The 27,547-nt window shown below is 35.2% G+C and overlaps 1 protein-coding gene across 1 annotated transcript in view; it reads left to right on the top strand.

Moving 5' to 3' along the window:
• dpr20 (defective proboscis extension response 20) overlaps positions 1-27,547 on the top strand; it is a 376,137-nt gene that overhangs the window by 333,335 nt on the left and 15,255 nt on the right. Inside the window, exons 4-7 of the mRNA XM_075307662.1 lie at positions 12,585-12,699; positions 21,380-21,602; positions 21,776-21,953; positions 24,784-24,920. Of these exons, the coding sequence (XP_075163777.1) occupies positions 12,585-12,699; positions 21,380-21,602; positions 21,776-21,953; positions 24,784-24,920 (653 nt within the window). The remainder of the gene's footprint in view (positions 1-12,584; positions 12,700-21,379; positions 21,603-21,775; positions 21,954-24,783; positions 24,921-27,547) is intronic.

Here is a 27,547-nt window from a genome sequence, read left to right as displayed (position 1 = left end):
TTTTGTAATACAAAACATTTTGACAATGGTTAAGGCAGTCTCTTTCGTTATAGTTTTCGGAAGAACACTATTAATATAGTGGGATTTTTTGTAACACTAAAAAACTGTTTGGAAATGAAAGAAACTTATTTCACGATTTCACCATCGTTCAACGGGGTCAATAAATGCACATGTTCAGTCAATATTCCCAAAAAGGGAAACACTTCCATTCCTACGGGAAATGGATCAATCACAGAACCGGTACAGGACTAGTCTTGGTGTGCATGGACCAGTCCCAGTTTTGATCAAAACGTATGGAAGGGACCGGTCACTTTAACATGTGTTTGTCATTGACGGGGTAAATTTACATTTTAGGACGCGTCTTGGACTCATCCCAGAGGACACGTCCTGGGACAATTTAGCAGGAGCACTTCATAGACAGGTCCTCAGGAACCAGTCTCGGGCAAACTGTTAGAAATCTGTTTCATTTTGAGCATCCCAATCGAACCCGAAATGAAAAAAAAAAACATTTGAAATATGTCGAACAATAGGTTATTCTGATAATTTTATGTGATATAAAAATCTTAATGAATCTAAGATTTTAATATCAAGCGAGTACGGAAATAAATAAATTACGACTATATAAAAATTGCAACTAACTGGAGCACAGGTTCTGCGATAGGTCCGTCAGTGGCAATTTGCACCAATTCCCCGTAGGGATGTAATACGACATTCACATTACACTTCCAAAATCCACTTTAACTAGATTTCAGTTGTCGTATGCCCTATAAATAAGAGCTTTAAACCCTAATTTTAATAGATTTCAAGCCTAATGTGTATAAGGTATAAATTTGAAATTAAAGTAACTATCTTAAAAAAGGTTGGAATTTTCTTATTTCATAAAAAAACATCCTTGCAATAAGTATGAAATTTTGAAATTATGGAATTGTCAACGTGGGTTACATAAGGTAAAATGTCCTGTTGTTTTTAAAGGTTTACTCAGTCTACCAGTCTATCGGAATGTCGGTTTACAGAAATATGACAATCATAAATTAGGAAGTGCAAACTTCTTTTTAACAATTGGGAGCCCGTTGGATTCTGGATTAGAGCCCATGATTATGTATATTCCACAAGGCAACTACTACGACTTGGTACCATAGTTATTCACATTACACTTACAAAATCAACTTTAACTATATCTCAACTATCATTGGCCATATAACATAAAACCCTCTATTAACAGGTTAGCTGATAAGTCCCCGGTCTGGCACATAGATGGCGTCGCTAGTATTAAATGCATATTATTTTTATATAGTACCAACTTTCAAATGATTCGTGTCAAAATTTGATATCTGTAAGTCAATTAGTTTGTGGATAGAGCGTCTTTTGTTAAGCAACTTTTGTTATTTTGAAAAAATGGAAAAAAAATAAATTTCGTGTTTTGATAATAATGAGTTTCCGGACTCTGCCTTACGGAAATCAACAATAATTAATTGGTATGCAAAATTCAAGCATGGTGAAATGAGCATAGAGGACGGTGAACGCAGTGGACGCCCGAAAGAGGTGGTTACCGAAGAAAACATCAAAAAATCCACAAAATGATTTTAAATGACCGTAAAATGAAGTTGATCGAGATAGCAGAGGCCTTAAAGATATCAAAGGAACGTGTTGGTCATATCATTCATCAATATTTGGATATGCGGAAGCTCTGTGCAAAATGGGTGCCGCGCGAGCTCACATTTGACCAAAAACAACAACGTGTTAATGATTCTGAGCGGTGTTTGCAGCTGTTAACTCGTAATACACCCGAGTTTTTCCGTCTATATGTGACAATGGGTGAAACATGGCTCCATCACTGCACTCCTGAGTCCAATCGACAGTCGGCTGAGTGGACAGCGACCGGTGAACCGTCTCCGAAGCGTGGAAAGACTCAAAAGTCCGCTGGCAAAGTAATGGCCTCTGTTTTTTGGGATGCGCATCGAATAATTTTTATCGCTTATCTTGAGAAGGGAAAAACCATCAACAGTGACTATTATATGGCGTTATTGGAGCGTTTGAAGGTTGAAATCGCGGCAAAACGGCCCCATATGAAGAAGAAAAAAGTGTTGTTCCACAAAGATAACGCACCCTGCCACAAGTCATTGAGAACGATGACAAAAATTCATGAATTGGGTTTCAAATTGCTTCCCCACCCACCGTATTCTCCAGATCTGGCCCCCAGCGACTTTTTCTTGTTCTCAGACCTCAAAAGGATGCTCGCAGGGAAAAAATTTGGCTGCAATGAAGAGGTGAACGCCGAAACTGAGGCCTGTTTTGAGTCAACACCGAAGGACTACTACCAAAATGGTATCAAAAAATTGGAAGGTCGTTATAATCGTTGTATCGCTCTTGAAGGGAACTATGTTGAATAATCACTAGTATATACGGCCGTAAGTTCGGCCAGGACGAATATTTTGTACCCTCCACCACAATCGAATTACTTGGGTTTTGGTATCTTAAAACTTCTTAACATCGTTTTCTAAATTGTGAGTTAGTCCATACGTGGTATATATTAGACAAAAAAAATTATGTATAGTTAAGTCTACAAATAATTACGAATCGATATGGACTTTTTCCACGGTACGTAGAGAGCCAGAATTGAAATATAGGGGTCGCTTATATGGGGGCTATATACAATTATGAACTTGATATGGACCAATTTTTGAGTGATTGGAAATCGATTTATCTGAGGGATATATATAACTAGAGACCGATATGGATCTAGTTAGGCATGGTTGTTAACGACCATATACTAGCACAATGTACCAAATTTCAACTCACTCGGATGAAATTTGCTCCTCCAAGAGGCTCCAAAACCAAATCTCGGGATCGGTTTATATGGGGCTATATATGATTATGCACTGATATGGACCACTTTTGGCATGGTTGTTAAATATCATATACTATCACCACGTACCAAATTTCAAGCAGATCGGATGAATTTTGCTTCTCCAAAAGGCACCGGAGGTCAAATCTGGGGATCGGTTTATATGGGAGCTATATATAATTATGGACTGATAGGAACCAATTCCTGCATGGTTCTTGGATACCATATACTAGCATCACGTACCAAATTTCAACCGAATGGGAAGAATTTTGCTCTTCCAACGGGCTCTGGAGGTCAAATCTGGGGATCGGTTTATATGGGGCCTATATATAATTATGGACCGATACCGACCAATTTTTGCATGGGAGTTTGAGGCCATACATTAACACCACGTACCAAATTTCAACTGAATCAGTTGAATTTTGGTCTTCCAAGAGGCTCCGGAGGTCAAATATGGTGATCGGTTTATATGGGGGCTATATATAATTATGGACCGATGTCGACCAATTTTTGCATGGTTGTTAGAGACCATATACTAACACCATGTACCAAATTTCAGCCGGATCGGATGAAATTTGCTTCTCTTAGAGGCCTCGCAAGCCAAATCGGGGGATCGGTTTATATGGGGGCTATATATAATTATGGACCGATGTGGACCAATTTTTGCATGGTTGTTGAAGACCACATACTAACACCATGTACCAAATTTCAGCCGTATCGGATGAAATTTGCTTCTCTTAGAGGCCTCGCAAGCCAAATTTGGGGGTCCGTTTATATGGGGGCTATACGAAAAAGTGGATCGATATGGCCCATTTGCAATACCATCCGACCTACGTCAATAACAACTACTTGTGCCAAGTTTCAAGTCGATAGCTTGTTTCGTTCGGAAGTTAGCGTGATTTCAACAGACGGACGGACGGACGGACATGCTCAGATCGACTCAGAATTTCACCACGACCCAGAATATATATACTTTATGGGGTCTTAGAGCAATATTTTGATTTGTTACAAACGGAATGACAAAGTTAATATACCCCCCATCCTATGGTGGAGGGTATAAAAACGAATTTTGACAAAAAAATGCGTTTTTCTTTGTTAGACCGGGGACTTATCATCCAACCTGTTAATTATGAAATTTTGAAATTATGCAATTGTCAACGTGGGTTACATAAGGTAAAATGTCCAGTTGTTTTTAAAGGTTTACTCAGTCTACCAGTCTATCGGAATGTCGGTTTACAGAAATATGACAATCATAAATTATAAAGTGCAAACTTCTTTTAACAATTGGGAGCCCGTTGGATTCTGGATTAGAGCCCAAGATTATGTATATTCCACAAGGCAACTACTACGACTTGGTACCATAGTTATTCACATTACACTTACAAAATCAACTTTAACTAGATTTCAACAATCATTTGCCATATAACATAAAACCCTCTATTATACATAAAATATTGTAAACAAAATTTCCCGGGAATGAAGTGCGGGAATTCCCGGGAGCGAAAAATAGCAATTTCCCGGAAATTCCCGGGATCTCGTTCCCGGGGAAAAACCCCTATTAATCATCAGTCTTGCATCTTACATGTGGGAATGAGAACTTTTAATTAAAATCAATTCGAGTGATAGATGCAATCAAGATACGTCGAGATAGGGTCATGACTTTATGAACTGATTCTTGATTGATGAATTGATTGATTAGAGCGAAGAAATATGAAGCACAGACATATTTATAAATTCCAAATGCATACATCAATAACGAAATGTGTTTGTCATCAATAACGATATATGTATGTGATGACACCTTTCAATCATTGATTGCATTGTAGACAACATTTGTTACTGCTCATAAATTGAGTGATATCACAAGCTTAGTTAGTTCAAAAGATAATTGATTTAAATTATTTAACTTTTTTTAACCTGTAATAAAAGGACAGCTGGACTTGATTCAGTAAATTGTGAATAATATTTAAAATAATTTGAATTGATGACATTTATAGTTAAATAAATTGCTTGTACAATTTGAAGTATACTGACATACATTTTCTGAATTGAATCATCATGGAACAAAGTAAGAACGAATTAAATATTAAAATTGGTCAAAGAAACTAAATTAATTCACCTCAAAAGGACCCAGGATGTAAGGCGAATCTTATGTTCCCTCCAGCATGGAGCAAAAAAAATAATCTCCTTTGAAAAACTTTCGTCGTTCCCCTTGTTCCGATATTCGGAAACACAAACACATTTTCGTTTTTTCCATATTTTCTTAGCCCTAAAACTAATAAACTTGAAATGAGAAGTACAAATTAAAATTAAAGTCTTCGAATATCTCGATTTCGATTCTATATAGTCCATATGATTTGTTGCGAATTAACCCCCTTTCGACTCCAATGTTGCCTGTGGGCAACTTCATATGTTAAAGAGATAGAGAGACCCAAAGAAGGTTTGACAAACAATGGTATGCCAGAATTTTGAACTTCGATTGGGATTTTCCTGTGACGAGGAATGCGGTAAAAAGGGCCAGAAATGGAATATGATAACCTCAAACATATTTCCAAAGCGTAATGTCGTTTTTGGACGAATAATGTGTAACCTGTGTGTGTGTTTTCGAAAATTATGTATCTGATTACGGCAAGGATGTTATGTTTGAAGAGAAAATAAAAGTTTGGCGACAAAAATATACCATGTTCCCAGTTCAAAAACAAGTACATACGGCCGTAAGTTCGGCCAGGCCGAATCTTATGTACCCTCCACCTTGGATTGCATAGAAACTTGTACTAAAGACTGTCATCCACAATCGAATTACTTGCGTTGTGGTAACACTTGCCGATGGCAAGGTACATTAAAACTGCTTAACACCGTCTTCTCAACTGTAAGTTAATCCATACGAGGTATATATTAAACAACAACAAGTATATACGGCCATAAGTTCGGCCAGGCCAAATCTTATGTTCCCTCCACCATGGATTGCGTAGAAACTTCTACGAAAAACTGTCATCCACAATCGAATTACTTGGGTTGCGGTATCTTAAAACTTCTTAACATCGTTTTCTAAATTGTGAGTTAGTCCATACGTGGTATACATTAGACAAGAAAGGTATGCATAGGTAAGTCTAGAAATAATTACGAATCGATATGAAATTTGCACGGTACGTAGAGAGGCAGAAATATGGGGATCGCTTATATGGGGGCTATATACAATTATGAACTTGATATGGACCAACTTGGGTTGGATCGATTTATCTAAGGGATATATATATATATATATATATATATATATATATATATATATATATATATATATATATATATATATATATATATATATATATATATATATATATATATATATATATATATATATATATATATATATATATATATATATATATATATATATATATATATATATATATATATATATATATATATATATATATATATATATATATATATACCGATTAGAGCATTGCATCGGTCATATATTTTTGTGTTCGAGAACATCTCGAAGCCCAACAAGTAAGGTAGAGATTTGTAGTCGTTCCCGTTTGGACCGATGTTTGTAAGTTCGAATACAACCATAACTCGTTCTCGTTTGTGTTGTATGAAACGGTCAATCAAACAACTTCAGTCTTCGGGATCAAACACAACGAGTCAAATTGTTTTCGAAAACAAAGTGAAGGAATCGAGGATTTCGAATCTTTTTTTGCCCTCACGTAGTAACAATAACAACAACTTTTATATGTATTGTACGTTTGTTTAGATGTAAGTTGTTGGAAAGGCGCTTGTGTATGAAGTAAAAAAAAAATAACATAAAGTGGACAAAACCTTATGCATTTCTATATAAAAAGGTATTAACAGCAAAACAAAATATTGCTCTAGTTTTTAGGAGAAACATTTGGGATGATATTTTTGGGCATTATAGTAAGTAATCGTTAAAAATGCAATTCACTTTTTCGTATAAAAATAAGAGGCATTCGTATTTAAAAGAAATAAAACATTTTTCTTTTTTCTATAGAAATAAAATTTTGACAAAATTTTTCCATAGAAATAAAATGTCGACAAAATTTTCTATTGAAATAAAATTTTCACAAAATTTTTTATAGAAATAAAATGTTGATAAAATTTTCTAGAGAAATAAAATTTTGACCAAATTTTCTATAGAAATAAAATTTTTGATAAAATTATCTATAGAAATAAAATTTTGATTAAATTTTTTATAGAAATACGATGTTGACAAAATTTTCTATAGAAATACAATTTTGAGAAAATTTTCTATAGAAATAAAATGTTAATAATTTTCTATAGAAATAAATTTTTTTTATAGATTTACTCGTTTGCGAATAAGTTCATTGTTCTTTACTTCTAAAAAAATTTCCCTGAAGACGAACATCGGAGATGTTTCGAAATATTGGATAATATTAAATAAAAATACAACTCAAAAAAACAACAACATCTGTTTTTATTCATATGACCTCAAGCCGAACTATACTAATATAATGTTGATAAAATTTTCTATAAAAATAAAATTTTGACAAAATTTTCTATAGAAATAAAATTTTGACAAAATTTTCTATAGAAATAGAATTTTGATAAATTTTTTTATAGATGTTAACAACATTTTCTATAGAAATAAAATTTTGACAAAATTTTCTATAGACATAAAATTATGACAACATTTTTTATAGAAATAAAATTTTGATAAAATTTTCTATAGAAATAAAATTTTGATAAAAATTTTTATAGAAATAAAATTTTCACAAAGTTTTCTATAGAAATAAAATTTTGATAAAATTTTCTATAGAAATACAATGTTGATAAAATTTTCTATACAAATAAAATTTTGATAAAATATGGACCGTTTGCAATACCATCCGACCTACATCAATGACAACTACTTATGCCAAGTTTCAAGTCGATAGCTTGTTTCGTTCGGAAGTTAGCGTGATTTCAACAGACGGTCGGACGGACATGCGTAGATCGACTCAGAATTTCACCGCGACCCAGAATATATATACTTTATGGGGTCTTAGAGCAATATTTCGATGTATTACAAACGGAATGACAAACTTAATATACCCCCTTCCTATGTTGGATGTTATAAAAAACAGACACAAAATACAAAAATAAATGTACTTTTGCTAGTTACATATAAAAACATAACAATTTTAAACATTTACCTTGTTAGAATTACTAATTTTATCGTCAATAAGCTTAACTATTAATTACACACTTATATCTAAAGAAACACAAACTGTATGACTTCTTTTCTCATTAAGCATGATTCCATTTTTTGTCATAACATATTCGAGAACTTTGCAAATTCCCGAAACTCCCGCTAAATGTTCGAGTATTCTCGATTATCCCGTTTCACCAAATGCAATCGAATGTTTGCTTGCGACCGAGAATGGAAACAAATACACAACTTCAATGATGTGACGTCACAACAACATTCACTCGATACTGAATTATTGGGTGTGATTCAAACCATGTCTCATTCATACATTTACATTCATTCGAACCGATTCGATCAAGCCAGTGTTCTCATTCTATTCATTCGATCAACGAAGATTTTTCAGTCTTCTCGAACCGTTTCATGAGTGCAGTTGTGTGCACTATGAATGAATGTTCTCATGCAATGCTCTAATACCGATATGGTCCTATTTAGGCATGGTTGTTAACGGCCATATACTAGCACAATGCACCAAATTTCAACTGACTCGGATGAAATTTGATCCTCCAAGAGGCTCCAAAACCAAATCTCGGGATCGGTTTATATGCGGCCTATATATGATTATGGACTGCTATGGACCACTATGGACCACTTTTGGCATGGTAGTTAAATATCATATTCTACAACCACGTACCAAATTTCAACCAGATCGGATGAATTTTGCTTCTCCAAGAGGCACCGGAGGTCAAATCAGGGGATCGGTTTATATAGGGGCTATATATAATTATGGACTGATATGAACCATTTCCTGCATGGTTGTTGGATACCATATACTAACATCACGTACCAAATTTCAACCGAATCGGATGAATTTTGCTCTTCCAAGGGGCTTCGGAGGTCAAATCTGGGGATCGGTTTATATGGGGGCTATATATAATTATGGACCCATTTCGACCAATTTTTGCATAGGTGTTTAAGGCCATGTATTAACACCACGTACAATATTTCAACTGAAGCAGATCAATTTTGATCTTCCAAGAGGCTCCGGAGGTCAAATCTGGTGATCGGTTTGTATATAATTATGGACCGATGTGGACCAATTTTGGCATGGTTGTTAGAGACCATATACTAACATCATATACCAAATTTCAGCCGGATCGGATGAAATTTGCTTCTCTTAGAGGCTCCGCAAGCCAAATCGGGGTATCGGTGTATATGGGGGCTATATATAATTATGGACCGCTGTGGACCAATTTGTGCGTGGTTGTTAGAGACCATATATTAACACCATGTACCAGCCGGATCGGATAAAATTTGCTTCTCTTAGAGGTTCCGCAAGCCAAAGTTGGGGGTTCGTTTATATGGGGGCTATACGCAAAAGTGGACCGATATGGCCATTTGCACTACCATCCGACCTACATCAATAACAACACCTTGTGCCTAGTTTCAAGTCAATAGCTTGTTTCGTTCGGAAGTTAGCGTGATTTCAACAGACGGACGGACGGATCGGATAAAATTTGCTTCTCTTAGAGGTTCCGCAAGCCAAAGTTGGGGGTTCGTTTATATGGGGGCTATACGTAAAAGTGGACCGATATGGCCCATTTGCAATACCATCCGACCTACATCAATAACAACTACTTGTGTCTAGTTTCAAGTCGATAGCTTGTTTCGTTCGGAAGTTAGCGTGATTTCAACAGACGGACGGACGGACAGACATGCTCAGATCGACTCAGAATTTCACCACGACCCAGAATATATATACTTTATGGGTTCTTGGAGCAATATTTCGGTGTGTTACAAACGGAATGACAAAGTTAATATACCCCCAACCTATGGTGGAGGGTATAAGAAAACGGCCGATTAAATATGTATATAATTCAGTTTGACAAAATTTTTTATAGAAATTTTGACAAAATTTTCTGTAGAAATGAAATCTTGACAAAATTTTGTATAGTAATAAAATTTTAACAAAAATTTCTACGGAATACACTTTTGACAAAATTCTCTATAGTAATAAAATTTTGACAAAAATTTCTATAGACATAAAATTTTGGTAGATTATTTTTGGGGATGGACATATATAACTATAGACCGATATGGACCGATGCCATGGTTGTTAGCGGCCATATACTATCGCAATATACCAAATTTCACCACGTACCACATTTCAACCGGATCGGATGAATGTTGCTCCTCCAAGAGCTCCGCAGGTCAAATCTGGGGATCGGTTTAAATAGGAGTTATATAATTAAGACCGGTATGAACCAATTTTTGCATGGTTAACCAACACCACGTACCAAATTTCAAATCGGATGAAATTTGCTTCTCGTAAAGGGGGATCGGTTTCTATGGGGCTATATATAATTATGGACCTATGTGGACCAATTTTTGCGTAGTTGTTAGAGACCATATAATTACACTATGTACCAAATTTCAGCTGGATCGGATGAAATTTGCTTCTCTTAGAGGCTCCGCAGGCCAAATCGGGGGGATCGGTTTATATTTTTGCGTAGTTATTAGAGACCAAATACTTACACCCTGTTCTAAATTTCAGCCCGATCAGATGAAATTTGATTCTCTTAGAGGCTCCGCAAACCAAATCTGGGGATCGGTTTATATGGGGGCTGTATAACATATAATTATCGACCGATGTGGACCAATTTTTGCATGGTTGTTAGAGACCATATACCAACAGCATGTACCAAATTTCAGCCGGATCGGATGAAATTTGCTTCTTTTAGAGGCTCCGCAGGCCAAATCGGGGGGATCGGTTTATATGGAGGCTATACGTAAAAGTGGTCCGATATGGCCCATTTGCAATACCGTCCGACCTACATCCATAACAACTACTTTTGCAAAGTTTCAAGTCGATAGCTTTAAGTTAGCGTGATTTCAGCAGACGGACAGGCTTAGTTCGACTCATGATTTCACCACGACCCAGAATATGTATACTTTATGGGGTTTTAGAGCAATATTTCGATGTGTTACAAACGGAATGACAAAGTTAATATACCCCCATCCAATAGTGGAGGGTATAATAACAGCAAGTTTGAGGTGATTATATTCCTTTTCAGCGTGTAGCGTATTCAGCAAAATACTACTGATTTGCATACATATCGGCTGTCTGGATTTTGTTTTTGACCTGGAAAATGACTCGGAAATTATGCATGCGATAACGCCAGGTATGTCATATATGACGAGAAAATAATACTTTTTGACAGATATATACCATGTTTTTCAGCGGTGGATTATCCCACCTCAGTAATGCTGGTGACATTTCTGAGGGTTTCAAAGCTTCTCTAAGTGGTTTCACTGGAATGTGGAACGCCGTTCGGACTCGGCTATAAAAAGGAGGTCCCTTGTCATTGAGCTTAACATGGAATCGGGCAGCACTCAGTGATAAGAAAGAAGTTCACCACTGTGGTATCACAATGGACTGAATAGTCTAAGTGAGCCTGATACATCGGGCTGCCACATAACCTAACCTAACCTAACCATGTTTCCACACCCAGAAAAAAGGGGGCTCTAATGCCAACTGAACTTTATTTTAGTTCATGAAGATTAGTGGATTTTAGTTAAATTGTGCACAATATGAATAAATGTTCCTTATTTGAATATTTTGTTGCTAACTTTAATGACGTGAACTAAAAATAAGAAAAAAAAGTTGTATACAAATATAGTGCACAAATTTGGTAAAAAAATAAACTAGTTCATATTTTCCTAAAATGGCAGAAGTTGGCTCAAATTGAGTTCATAAGTCTCTCAAATTAGTAAATTTTACTAAAATTGTACGTGTCTCGAACATCGTACAGCGCTAAAGACATTTTAACAATTTTTAAATCCAATTTTTTCTTTCAACATATGAAATTTTCTTAAATAATAGAAAAAAATTATTTTTTTTTTTAAATTTTCTTCAACTTGACAAAAAGTATTAACTTATTTGTAACATGTTGCAATTAGAAAGCTATTTTAGTTAAAATTTTCTAAAATAAACCAACATTTTCTTCCACGGTGGGTTCACTTTTTTTTTTGGGTGCAGTGCAAAAATAACGATATGCTCTTCAAACCTATTTGAGAAAATCATACTCCTTCTCAGCGTCTCTTCAGCAAATATTAGTGATTTGCATAGTCATCGGCTACCGGGAAATTGTTTTTGACCAGGAAAATGATAATCGAAAGAAACCCCTATAACGTGTAACGACTTTCCTTAAGCCCAAAATGGCTGTTCCTTTGCCATCCTTTGCGATAAACGATAAGTTTATTAAAATGCAAAGCCACAACGAAAAAAGCTAGACTTTTACAGGTTGTTTTACGAAACATTTATGGCCACTTGTTTTGTTGCATCCAGTTGTAGCAACACTTGTTCCATCTTTTGTTTTTCGTTTTCGTTTCGTTTTTTGTATTTATTTCACTCGGAAATGTTTTTGTGCATTTCCTTTCATAGGACCTTTAAACACCCCCCGCTCCTTTTTTTCCCAACTATATGTATTTGTAACACTGTTATATGCCATACAAATAACTTTTAGTGTCTCACCATCTTCTTCTTGCTTTTTTGTTTTTCTTTTACAGATATGGACCACATTTTGAGGACGTTCAGCTGGTGGGAAAACCAACCAATATGACAGTGCAAGCGGGTAGTAGTATACATTTAAATTGCAGAATATCCTTGCTTCAAGATAAGACTGTAAGTATCCTACCCTCAAAGACATAGCAAGATGTACTATAAACATCAAGGCTTAAAATAACATAGTGGTAAGTGGGTGGATGGCCAAGGAGTATGGTAGGAATATGATCCGGCACTTTAGTTGCAGTAGGAAGGGTTTTTTGTTCCGGTCAAATGCTAGAGGTATTAACAAGTACGAGTATATAGAATAGATTCACTTTTTCCCATGGTTTTTTCTTCTTTTCCGTTTGGGGCGAGGGAGAATACTTTTTTCTTATATCCTGCATAGAATTTTCTTTTAATTTTCCACTAAGGCAAGGACACAGGCAATAAAAGAAATGACATCGAAAAGAGCAAAGTTAGTCATTGCACTCTTGTGATGAACAGTGTTTGAGAGTAGTACACGAATCTCTTAGCATTCATATCACATTGAGAGAGAGAGAGTTTGTATGACCATCAGGGATGGAAAATGCAGTACTATAGTACTTTTCCACCCTGATCAGTACCGTAGTACCCCCGCGAATGATTTAGTACAATTTGTGTATACTGATTAAACCGATATCAGATTTATGGTACAATAGTTTTGTCAAAATATTTTGAGAAAGTCTTTAACAAACTTATTTGTTAATGGTCTTGAATAAAATTGGCGAAACAAACAAGTTAATGCAGTTATTCAATATCAATAATGTTTTGGTCGAAAAAAGCATGTGATTCTATATTACGCTTCCACGTGAGCAATTTCTAGATAAGAAGTTATCGATCGCGTACTAAAATAATGGGAACCATTACAGTCACTCTTGAAACTTGAGACAAAAATAATGTACCAACATTTGGAGAAAATCTTAACAAAAACTCCAAAAAATGTTATTTTGTAAAATGTTTTTCTTCAGAATGTTTTGTACACATTTCATTTCAACAAAAAATTTTGTCAAAATTTTATATCTATAAAAGATTTTGTCAAAATTGTATTTTTCTATAGAAGATCTTGCCAACTTTAATTTCAATAGACAATTTTGTCACAATTTTATTTCTATAAAAAAATTTTGTCAAAATTTTATACCTATAAAAAAATTTTTTTTTTTATACCCACCACCATAGAATGGTGACGGGGGTATAATAAGTTTGTCATTCCGTTTGTAACACATCGAAATATCGATTTCCGACTATATAAAGTATATATATTCTTGATCAGGGAGAGATTCTAAGACGATTAACGATGTCCGTCTGTCTGTCTGTCTGTTGTAATCACGCTACAGTCTTCAATAATGAAGCAATCGTGCTGAAATTTTGCACATACTCGTCTTTTGTCTGCAGGCAGGTCAAGTTCGAAGATGGGCTATATCGGTCCATGTTTTGGTATGGTCCCCATATAAAACGACCTCCCGATTTGGGGATTATAGAAACCGTAGTTTTTATCCAATTTGGCTGAAATTAGAAATCTAGAGGTATTTTAGGACCATAAAGAGGTGTGCCGAAAATGGTGAGTATCGGTCCATATTTTGGTATAGCCCCCATATAGACCGATCTCCCGATTTTACTTCTTGGGCTTATAGAAACCGTAGTTTTTATTCAATTTACCAGTAATTGGAAATCTAGAGGTATTGTAGGACCACAAATATGTGTGCCAAAAATGGTGAGTATCGGTCCATGTTTTGGTATAGCCCCCATATAGACCGATCTCCCGATTTTACTTCTTGGGCTTATAGAAACCGCAGTATTTATTCAATTTACCTGAAATTGGAAATCTAGAGGTATTGCAGGACCATAAATACGTGTGCCAAAAATTGTGAGTATTGGTCCATATGTTGGTAGAGCCCCCATATAGACCGATCTCCCGATTTTACTTCTTGGGCTTATAGAAACCGCAGTGTTTATTCAATTTACCTGAAATTGGAAATCTAGGGGTATTGTAGGACCACAAATACGTGTGCCAAAAATTGTGAGTATCGGTCCATGTTTTGGTATGGTCCCCATATAAAACGACCTCCCGATTTGTGGTCTTGGGCTTATAGAAACCGTAGGTTTTATCCAATTTGGCTGAAATTGGAAATCTAGAGGTATTTTGGGATCGTAAAGAGGTGTGCCGAAAATGGTGAGTATCGGTCCATATTTAGGTATAGCCCCCATATAGACCGATTTCCCGATTTTACTTCTTGGACTTCTAGAATCCGAAGTTTTTTTCCTATTTGCCTGAAATTGGAAATCTAGAGGTATTTTCGGGTCATAAAGAGGTGTTCCGAAAACAGTGAGTATCGGTCCATGTTTTAGTATAGCCCTCATAAGAACGATTTCCCGATTTAACCTTGGGTTTCTAGAAACCGTAGTTTTTATCTGATTTGCCTGAAATTGTAAATATTCTGGTATTTTAGGCTCACAAAAACGTGTATCGGATTAAGTTTTTATCAGTCCATTTGGTAATGCCTCCATATAGACCGACTTCACTTCTTGAGGGTGTAGAAGGCGCACTGATCATGAAAATTGCTTGAAACTCAATGTAAAATTTCCAGATTTTACTTCTACAGATTTAAGATTTCAAATCAAGACGTTATTTTATAATTTTCTTGCACACTTACAAGAGATGTTAATGAGTCCTCTAAAACTCAAACAAAAATGGTTCTTATAAATCCAGAATCTGATATAGTCCTCATAGGTGAAATCTTTAAATTTATCTTCGGGAAGTGTCCTCAAGTCCTCTAGCCCACCTGAAATTTCAAAGGAAACCCTAATATTTGGTTCATGGTGGTGGGTATTTAAGATTCGGCCCGGCCGAACTTAGTGTTGTATATACTTGTTCTATAGAAGATCTAGCCAAATTTAATTTCAATAGAAAATTTTGTCAAAATTTTATTTCTATAAAAAAATGTTGTCAAAATTTTATACCTATAAAAAATTTTGTCAAAATTTTATTTTTCTATAGAAGATTTTGCCAAATTTAATTTCAATAGAAATTTTTGTCAACATTTTATTTCTATAAAAAAATTTTGTCAAAATTATATTTCTATAAAAAAATTTTGTCAAAATTTTATTTTTATAGAAAATTTTGTCAAAATTTGAGTTCTATAGAAAATTTTGTCAACATTTTATTTGTATAGAAAATTTTGCCAAATTTTATTTCTGTAAGAAATTTTGTCAAAATTTTATTTCCATTTGTCAAAATTTTATTTCTATAGAATATTTTGTCAAAATTTTAGTTCTATAGCAAATTATGTCAAAATTTTATTTCTGTAGGAAATTTTGTCAAAATTTGATTTCTGTAGAAAAGTTTGTCAAACTTTTATTTCTATAGAAAATTTTGTCAAAATTTTATTTCCATTGAAAATTTTGTCAAAATTTTATTTCTATAGAATATTTTGTAAAAATTTTATTTCTATAGAATATTTTGTTAAAATTTTATTTAAATAGAAAATTTTGTCAAAATTTTATTTCAGTAGAAAATTTTGCCAAATTTTATTTCTATAGAAGATTTTGTCCAAATTTTATTTCTGTAGGAGATTTTGTCACAATTTTAATTCCATTGAAAATTTTTTTCAAAATTTTATATCTGTAAAATATTTTGTCAAACTTTTATTTCCATAGAATATTTTGTTAAAATTTTATTTCAATAGAAAATTTTGTCAACATTTTATTTCTGTAGAAACTTAAGTCAAACTTTTATTTCTATAGACAATTTTGTCAATATTTTATTTCTATAGAACACTTTGCCAAAATTTTATTTCTCTAGGAAATTTTGTCAAAATGTTATTTCTATAGAAAATTTTGTCAAAATTTTATTTCTATAGAACATTTTGTTAAACTTTTATTTCTATAGAAAATTTTGTCAAAATTGTATTTCTATAGGAAATTTTATCTAAAATTTATTTTTATTTATCTATAGAAAATTTTTAAAGTAATCTTCCAATCTTATAAACAGTAAAAAATTAATATTTTTGGAGGAATGCTACCAACTATGGCGACTGTGATTACAATACTACGGTAGTCTTTGTAAGCGGCTATAAAACTAAACAAAAATATTTGAAATTGAGAAGTTGACAAACAAAATTTTATTTCCTACACAAGACAATAATCTTCCAATGAAATTTGTTGTTTAATTTTGGGGAAAAGTACTTTTTCTCAAAAAAAAAATACCTTTTTGGTACTTTCTTAAAAATTGTATTTTCCATCCCTGATAACCATATGTTAGGTTAGGTTAGGTGGCAGCCCGATGTATCAGGCTCACTTAGACTATTCACTCCATTGTGATACCACATTGGAGAACTTCTCTCTTATCACTGAGTGCTGCCCGATTCCATGTTAAGCTCAATGACAAGGGACCTCCTTTTTATAGCCGAGTCCGAACGGCGTTCCGCATTGCAGTGAAACCACTTAGAGAAGCTTTAAAACCCTCAGAAATGTCACTAGCATTACTGAGGTGGGATGATCCACCGCTGATAAACTTTTTGGTGCTCGGTCGAAGCAGGAATCGAACCCACGACATTGTGTATGCAAGGCTGGCATGCTAACCATTGTATCACGGTGGTTCCGGTGGTATGACCATGAGGTGTAGTTGCTTGTCAATGGTTTTAGCCAAAGTTCTAAATGACAGCTTACAATTAAGTGTATTTCTCTCTCTCTCTCTCTCTCTTCGGTTCTTATCATACGGTACGTACAATAACACATGAAAAAGATCAGTATAAATATGATTTGTCGAATATTATACTGTACATGGGACAGCGAATGCAGTTCTACATATTGAAGGACAAGTATTAATGAGCCGATATTTCAGGCCCACTTAGACTATTCAGTCTATAGTGATACTACAGTGTTCTACTACATGTTTTAGTAGTTTTATGTTCAAATGCTTTATACATGCACAGAAAAAACATGTTTGCACATGGTTGCCGCATCCATTTCATGCTTATTGAGAGCATGTAATTGTCGCAAAAACCATGTATTTTGTCTTTGTAAAAATAATTTTCGATCAGAGAAAAAGTTATGCTGGCAATAAGCATTTAAATGGTTCTCAAATGCCGCAAACATGTTCTTTTATTTAAATGATAGAATTTGAGACCATTACATGGTCGGGAGAATCATGTACCTGACCATTCAATTCTTTTACTTTTTCGCAGGGAAAAGCGTTTTTTTATAAGTTACGTATCGACATGTCTAGAACCATTACATGGCCATAGAGACCATGTACATTGTTTTCGTGACCATTTATTTTTTTAACTTTTTTGCAGCGAAAAGAATTTTATAAAAGCATTGAGCATGTACACACGATTTTCATTTTGCGCGTCATTCGTGTGCTGATTGTTGCTTGGAATAGACGGAGAATACCGAATTACTGTGTTTTGTTTTAATTTATTTATTCAGAAGTGGCACGTGGTTTAACGTGAACACAAAAAGGGAACTGTAATTGAAAAAATGTACCTGTTTTTATTCTGCATTTTGCAATATGGTACAATTTATTTTTATTTGCAGATACATGATGTCTGCGTTTGTACATTTGGCACGAAGTAAATACGGAACGATTACTTATTGTTGAAACTGAACCAAAATAGAGTGTGTAAAAATATTTGTTTGCACGACATTATAAATACAAATAAACAATGAATTAGTTTATAAATAAATAAAAACAAATAAATAAAGTTAATTTTGTGTTTTTTTTTTTTTCTCAAGTGGCGTCCTTTTTTCGACGACGAAAAAAGTTTTATTCCATAAAGATCATGACGTTTTAGGTTGTGACCATGTTCTTTTAACTGGAAGAAAAACATTTTTGACGAATACCATAACATTTTAGATCATGACCATTGTCTTTTAATGGAAACAGAATTCTTTTTATCAATATCATAACATTTTAGATGAGGACAATTTTATTTTTCTTAGAACCATGTTCACTCAGCTAACATGGTTGCAGGTGAAAATGTTACATAGTCGCCACAAAAATAGCTCCTATCATATTATTTTGCTCTTCGAATATGATTGTGACAATCATGTTTCTTCTCTGCGTGAATATTTTTGACCATCCCTCCTAAAATAGTATATAATGCCTGATAATATGGGAGATCACATTTTATATGATATTTTTCGGTAATCTCCCCATTTATTTTTTATCAACTATTTTTGTCATTATTTATTCATTAAATTCTTTTCTATTCCGTAGAAAATGGATCAAACAAAATTGATGATAAAATTGAAAGAGAACAAAACATACAAATCGATCTTTCGCAAGTTTTATTCAAGAAGTGGTCCCGAATGGTTTAATTAAATTACTGTGTGGTCATGGTGCATATGAAGTAAAAGGCCACTTCAAGTATTTTTATACCCATCAATACGACTGTGGTACAGGGTATAATAAGTTTGTGCATTTGTATATAACGCTAAGAGGGACCAGTCTAAGACCTGAGTCGATTTAGCGATATCTGTCCGTCTGTATGTCCGTTCGTGTATTTTTGTGTGGAAAGTACAGCTCGCAGTTTAGATCCGATTGTTCACAAATTTGGCATAAGGGCTTACTTTGGCTCAAAGACAATACCTATTGATTTTCGGTTCAGATTTAGATATAGCTGCCATATATGGCTATCACCGATTTGGTCATCAATCACGAATTTATCAACCGATCTTCTTCAAATTTCATACTCCGAATCGGTTCAGATTTAGATATAGCTCCCATATATATCTTTCGCCGATTTACACCCTTATGACCACAAATGCCAAAGTTCTACTCCGATTTACACGAAACTTTGCACAAGGAGTAGAATTAACATTCTTACTATGCAAGCCAAGTTTGGTTGATATCGGTTGAGATTTATATACAGCTCCCGATATGCGCTTATATGGCCTCTAAATCTAAAGTTTTGCCCTGATGTGCTTCAAATTTTGTACAAGAAGTATAATTAATGGGGTCAAGTGTACGAAATTTGATTGAAATCAGTTCAGATTTAGATATAGCTCCCATATATATGTAGCGCACGATTTTCCACTTATAGCCTTATTTTTGACCATAGTGTCCTCATTTATTAACCGATCTTACTGAAATTTAGCACAGGATAATCTCCTGTAAAATCAACCAAACCTGAAAAATTTTATCCAAATCGGTTCAGTTTGAGATATAGCTCCCATATATATGTATCGCCAGTTTTTCAAAAATTTACCCCTTATAACTTTATTTCTGACCATAATGGCCTTATTTAGTAACCATTAATCAACCAAACGTAGAAAATTTCATCCATATCAGTTCACATTTAGATATAGCTCCCATATATATGCAACGCTCGATTTTCCCAAATTTGGCCATAATACTCTTATTTATTAAACAATGTTATTCAAAATTCTAATTTTGAAATATTAGCCGATCGTAGTTAGACTTATATGTAGCTCTTACATAAATATATTTCCCAAGTTTCACAAATTTGGATTTTTACCCACACTAATTGATTCAACATATGTGTCCCAAACAATTAGTGTTAGTTTAGGAACATTACATGTTTGCACTTAAATGTATTGTGTTTAAAAATTGTGCCCGAAACACATTTTGTTTATATAGGAACATATGAAAAACATATTTTTCTAACAGTGTATATACTCTGAAATAGAGGTGTGCACATGAGTAATATTTTTCTCACGCTCACGCACACTCACGACGTAAACATCTTACTCACGCACGATATTGTTTGGTAGGACTCACACACACTCACGAAAAGAAAGTATGTACTCACGCACGAAAATGTCGTGACTCACGAAAAATATCGTGACTCACGAAAAATATCGTAACTCACGAATAATTTTATGAGTAATTTAAATTAGCGACGTGTCTGAAAAAATGAGCATGATAAAAATCGAGAGCGTTATTAAACTCTTAACATCCCAGGTGTCACTAAAATTGTAAATGAATTCAACTCGCTAGCGTTTTATTTCCGTGGGCGGGATTATTTTCGTGAATGTATTTTCCGAAATTCGTTACTCACGCACACTCACGAAGAAATTATTTCCGTGACTCACGCTCACGAACGACATTTGGTTTGTTAATCACGCTCACGCACACTCACGGCGTTGCCATCAGCGTGACTCACGCGTGAATCGTGTCACGTGCACACCTCTACTCTGAAATTCATAGCCGATCTAGCGATTTCCGTCCATCCGTCTGACGGGTAGCGGCTAGCTGCCCAGCCTACTTATATATCTAGCGATTGGATTTCCTCAAACTTTAAAGGTCTAGATTTTTTATCCGATTTTCCTGATATGGGAAATCTAGAGTTGGTTTAGATCTATAAAAAGTTATCCTACTTATAAGCCACTGTACATTATGTTTTATATTGTGTATGCAACTTAATGCAACAATGTGGTCTGTTTAGGAAACTTCGACGAAGGCAGCAGTTGGTGCGTCCGTTTCAGTACAAACTTCCGTTTCCTGATAATATTGTGAATTTCCTTAACGACCATAATAAGCCCTTTAGATACTTCATTGCACTTTCGACTTAGTTGCTTGTACTTTTACATTTACTACACTCATCGCATAAGTATGGGGCATATTCTTCAACAATGTTCAATGAAAGGAAAAAGCTCGTAGACTCCTGGCCATTCACTTACAGAACCATTTCCTCTGCAACTGGTGTAGGGGAAGAACAAGAAAAAAGAAGACAACACCTTTAAATTTATTCCAAAAGAAAAGAAAGTGAATACCTTGTTGTTATTTTTGCATGTTTTTCTTCTCTAATTGCCCTAGGTCTCATGGGTTCGACGGAATCCAGGTGGAGAAAATGCTTTGGATTTGCTTACGGTTGGTCTGCACACCTACACTGGTGATAAACGCTACAAAATGGAATTTCAATACCCCAACAATTGGCGCTTGAAAATAGCCAATGTCAAGAAGGACGATGAGGCCACATATGAGTGCCAGATATCAACACATCCGCCCCGGGTGATACAAATTAATCTCCATGTAAATGGTAGGTATTCAAAAAATCTAGCCACTTGGTTTGAAATGTTTTCGAGAAAACGCTTCAAATTAATGGGGGACGGGGAGGTGCTTTGTGGAATTTTTCTGTATTCCGTTTTTTATTTTGCTAAAGGTTTTTGATGTTTTCCTTTTTCTTTTTGGTCATTTTGTTTTTGACTTTAGCTCCTAAAGTTATGATTGTAGATGAGTTTGGTGATCCCCTGCAGGAGAAGTATTACGAGCAAGATTCAACATTACAGCTATCCTGTGTGGTCCGTAATGTAGCCATGTCAACATCTGTGGTATTTTGGAAGCATAGCGAGGATGTACTGAACTACGATGTAACCCGAGGTGGCATTAGGTAAGTTACAATATTCCCAGTGATTGCCATATGTTGATAACTTTGACAACTGCGGATGGGTGGGTTGTGTGTCATCTACCTGAGGGTCATTTCACATTGTATTGTTGTCCTTAATTTACTTCACATCCCCCCCAAACAAAATTGGTTTGATGAAGTTTGGGATAGAATTGCAAAAAATTATTATTGACATACGGAATTAGAAGAAGCAACGTCAATGTAACATAACTATTGGGTGGTCTTTGAGTGCCAGTGATGAATGGCAAATCAAAGGGCGCCAGAGATGTTCCGAGTACCATTTTTTTTTTTTTGGTTTTCTACTGTCAGAAAGTTGTAAACGTCCAAAAACGTCATATACCTCTATAAAACCTAAAAAAAACGTAGTAAACTTAAAAAATACTTACAGGATACTTAGATTTGATTTCAAACTATTTTTTTATATTCTAAGGCATGAAAACGCTTTATTGAAGAATTTTTAATAATAGTAGTAATTTGAAAATTTTATTCAAAAGTAACTTGCAATTTTTTTCCGAGAAACATACATTTCAAAAAAGTCTGAATGCAACGCATTTTATAATTGTTGGAACTGTGAAAATTGTCGTGGTCGGATTTAGCTCCAATGTGTGGCCATACAAAATACTAACCACATCGATTTAGATTTAAATATAACCTCGATTTTCATATGGTTATGTGAAATCAAAGTGGCAAAAGTACATCTATCGAATTTGGCACAAACTTTGCCTTTGCATTGTTCAATATAACAGGTTGGCTGATAAGTCCCCGGTCTGACACATAGATGGCGTCGCTAGTATTAAATGCGTATCATTTTTATATAGTACCAACCTTCAAATGATTCGTGTCAAAATTTGACGTCTGTAAGTCAATTAGTTTCTGAGATAGAGCGTCTTTTGGGAAGCAACTTTTGTTATTGTGAAAAAAATGTAAAAAAGGAATTTCGTGCTTTGATAAAATACTGTTTTCTGAAGGGACAAATACGGTGGAAGCAAAAACTTGGCTTGATAATGAGTTTCCAGACTCTGCCCCAGGGAAATCAACAATAATTGATTGGTCTGCAAAATTCAAGCGTGGTGAAATGAGCACCGAGGACGGTGAACGCAGTGGACGCCCGAAAGAGGTGGTTACCGACGAAAACATCAAAAAAATCCACAAAATGATTTTGAATGCCCGTAAAATTAAGTTGTCGAAATAGCAGAGGCCTTAAAGATATCAAAGGAACGTGTTGGTCATATCATTCATCAATATTTGGATATGCGGAAGCTCTGTGCAAAATGGGTGCCCCGCGAGCTCACATTTGACCAAAAACAACAACGTGTTGATGATTCTGAGCGGTGTTTGCAGCTTTTAACTCGTAATACGCCCGAGTTTTTCCGTCGATATGTGACAATGGATGAAACATGGCTCCATCACTACACTCCTGAGTCCAATCGACAGTCGGCTGAGTGGACAGCGACCGGTGAACCTTCTCCGAAGCGTGGAAAAACTCAAAAGTCCGCTGGCAAAGTAATGGCCTCTGTTTTTTGGGATGCGCATGGAATAATTTTTATCGATTATCTTGAGAAGGGAAAAACCATCAACAGTAACTATTATATGGTGTTATTGGAGCGTTTGAAGGTTGAAATCGGGGCAAAACGGCCCCATATGAAGAAGAAACAAGTATATACGGCCGTAAGTTCGGCCAGGCCGAATCTTAGGTACCCTCCACCGTAGAAACTTCTACGAAAGAATATCATCCACAAATTTCAACTCACATGGTTATTAAATATCATATACTACCACCACGTGCCAAATTTCAACCAGATTGGATGAATTTTGCTTCTCCAACAGGCACCGGAGGTCAAATCTGGGGATCGGTTTATATGGGAGCTATATATTATTATGGACTGTTAGGAACCAGTTCCTGCATGGTTGTTGGATACCCTATACTAACATCACGTACCTAATTTCAACCGAATGAGAAGAATTTTGCTCTTCCAAGGTGCTCCTGAGGTCAAATCTGGGGATCGGTTTATATGTGGCCTATATACAATTATGGACCGATATCGACCAATTTTTGCATGGGTGTTTGAGGCCATATATTAACATCACGTACCAAATTTCAACTGAATCAGATAAATTTTGGTCTTCCAAGAGGCTCCGGAGGTCAAATCTGGTGATCGGTTTATATGGGGGCTATACATAAATATTGACCGATATGGACCAATTTTTGCATGGTTTTTAGAAACCATATACTAACACCATGTACCAAATTTCAGCCGGATCGGATGAAATTTGCTTCTCTTAGAGGCTCCGCAAGCCAAATGGGGGATCGGTTTATATGGGGGCTATATATAATTATGGACCGATGTGGTCCATAATTATATAAAAAAAACAAGTAAGGAAAGTCTAAAGTCAGGCGGGGCCGACTATATTATACCCTGCACCACTTTGTAGATCTAAATTTTCGGTACCATATCACATCCTTTATATATAGCCCCCAAATGTGTTGGGGGCTATATATAAAGGTTTGTCCCAAATACATACATTTAAATATCATTCGATTTGGACAGAATTTGATAGACTTCTACAAAATCTATAGACTAAATTTAAGTCGGCTAATGCACTAGGGTGGAACACAATTTTAGTAAAAAACAAGTAAGGAAAGTCTAAAGTCGGGCGGGGCCGCCTATATTATACCCTGCACCACTTTGTAGATCTAAATTTTCGATACCATATCACATCCGTCAAATGTGTTGTTATATTTTGTTCTGACTTAGCTTATGTTATTGATTGATTTCATTATGGCGTGTTTCTTTTTCTATTACCTTTTTTCCAGTGTTAAAACTGAACTGATGGAAGATGGCGCCAATTCCACACTATTCATTGCCAAAATCAATAAAGCCGATTCCGGTAACTATACGTGCTCAATTAGTGAATATCAAAACTACACCATCATTGTACACATATTGAATGGTAAGTAGAGAACCAAAGGGAATAAAGCAATTCCTCACACTCATCTTCAACATCATATGCTGAATCATACAAATATCCTTCAAAATATATATGTGCTCACATGGCAATAACATTCACCCATTTATTTCAAAAAAGTAAACTCACATATAGCAAAGTTTTTAGCTTAAATGCAAATAAAAAGTTTTTTTTTTTTATAAAACAAATATTCAAGTGCTTCCTGTATACGATGTTATCCACACATATAGGCCAGAAAAGGTGTCACGGTCATATAAAGAGGTTGGTCTCACTTAAATATCAGTCGGTTCACACCGAAAAAAAAGGCATGTCAGGTTGCAAATATTTTGTCTTTACACTAAGGATTTTGGTATTGATTCCGAGCCAAAGACAAAATTATCTTTAAAACTTGAGTTTTGCGTACTTTTGAAGAATTTATTACAGAATTATTACAGCCAAGTTGACCTTAGTCAACCAATTTTTTTTCCATGTTAAGTTGCCCATTTTTACTTCGAATTACTTAACTATAAGGACAAAACGACTTCATTGAAAAGTTTATCGACTTTTGAAAAAAACAAAACATTTATATTAGAGAAATGCATCTTCTACCCCAACAAAAAAATTTGGAAGTTCTTCCAAAGGCACAACTTTAAAAGCACTTCCAGAAGATGCACTCCCAATGATTTTAACTACCCAGGAAGTTCTTTTCATTCAATTTTTATACCCTCCACCATAGGAAGGGGTTATATTAACTTTGTCATTCCGTTTGCAACACATCGAAATATTGCTCTAAGACCCCATAAAGTATATATATTGTGGGTCGTGGTGAAATTCTGAGTCGATCTGAGCATGTCTGTCCGTCCGTCTCTTGAAATCACGCTAACTTCCGAACGAAACAAGCTATCGACTTGAAACTTGGCACAAGTAATTGTTATTGATATAGGTCGGATGGTATTGCACATGGGCCATATCGGTCCACTTTTACGTATAGCCCCCATATAAGGGGCCCCCAAATTTGGCTTACAGACCATCTAAGAGAAGCAAATTTCATCCGATCCGGCTGAAATTTGGTACATGGTGTTAGTATATGGTCTCTAACAACCATGCAAAAATTTGTCCACATCGGTCCATAATTATATATAGCCCCCATTGAACCGATCCCCCAATTTGGCTTTCGGAGCCTCAAAGTAGGCTTGCCGAATCTTTCACAAAATTTGCCAAAAATCCCGGAATTTCAATTACTCAAGGCATATGTTTTAATTTTTTTCTATTTCTTAGAAAATAAAACGGTTTGAAATTAAATCGCTTTTAAAAATACCCACCACGTCTGTCTGTTGTAATCAATATTGGAGCTATCGTCGTGCGATTTGGCACAGATTCGTGTTTTGTTTGCAGGCAGGTGAAGTTGGTAGATGGGCTATACGGTCCATGTGGTGGTATAGCCTACATATAAACCGACCCCCCAATTTGGGGTCTTGGGCTTCTAGAAAACCAATTTTCTATCCGATTTGCCTGAAATTGGAAATCTAGAGGTATTTTAGAACCATAAGTAGAGTGTATCGGTCTATGGTTTGCTATAGCCCCCATATAAGCCGATCTCACGATTTTACTTCTTCAGCTTCTAGAAACCGTAGTTTTTATCCAATTTGCTCGAAATTTGAATTCTAGAGGTTTTTGGAGGACCATAAATAGGTGTTCCGAATAATTTGTGTATCGGTACAATTATTGATATATATCCCTTATAAACCCGCCCACCGATTTGGTCTGGGTTCTGTAGGTTTTTCAGATCCACAATTAGATGTGCTGAATTTTGTGTATCGGTGCATGTTTTTGGCATAGCACCCATATATACGGATTTCCCGATTTTACTCCTTGGGCTTATATAAACCGTAGTTTTAATCGGATTTGCCTGAAATTGTAACGAATTTAGTTTTTATCTCAGCAAAAAATACTTCAGCAGTATGAGCGTAGTTGCGCTTTTTGGTATCCAATAAAGTAGGCAGTGCATCCACACTGCATGAATCGGTGGCAATAGCGTAAACGAGTAATCAAACTAGTTTATGATTATTCGTTTACGTTATTGCAATCAATTCATGCGGTATAAATGCATGAAAGGTAGTGCTCTTTTCCTTCACATCAACAATGATATACTAAAAATTATAAATCACTTCTGAGCAATATCTCTATAAAAATGAGCAATTATATCAGCGCTATGTAGAAGCTGCTCTAAATCGGGACTTCGCCCACAAAAACCAGCTCTGATTCGGTTGTTTTGTAAGCAGTTGGTACTGCATCTCTCCCTTACAATACTGCTGAAATAGTGCTCCACTTTTTGCTGGGATTGCTGCATTTGGTAAGACCTCCATACAGACCGATTTCACTTCTTGAGGATATAGAAGGCGCACTGATTATGAAAATTGCCATTTGAATAATGGGTGTATAAATGTAAAGATTTTAAATCAAGCCGTTATTTAATCATTTCTATATATTATCAAGTAATCCGCTACGACGAAGAGTTTCAAAGGGAAATGTTATATGTGATTCATAGTGTTGGGTATTTAAGATTCGGGCCGGCCGAAATTACTGCTGTCTTTCGAATCATCAGCTATCACTTGAGCAGTAAATGTAAAAAA

This window comes from Haematobia irritans, chromosome 4 (assembly GCF_050003625.1).
Source record: "Haematobia irritans isolate KBUSLIRL chromosome 4, ASM5000362v1, whole genome shotgun sequence".
NCBI classification, from domain to species: Eukaryota; Metazoa; Arthropoda; class Insecta; order Diptera; family Muscidae; genus Haematobia; species Haematobia irritans.
The sequence above is the reverse complement of the archived record's forward strand: the minus strand, read 5'-3'. Positions and strand labels throughout refer to the sequence as shown.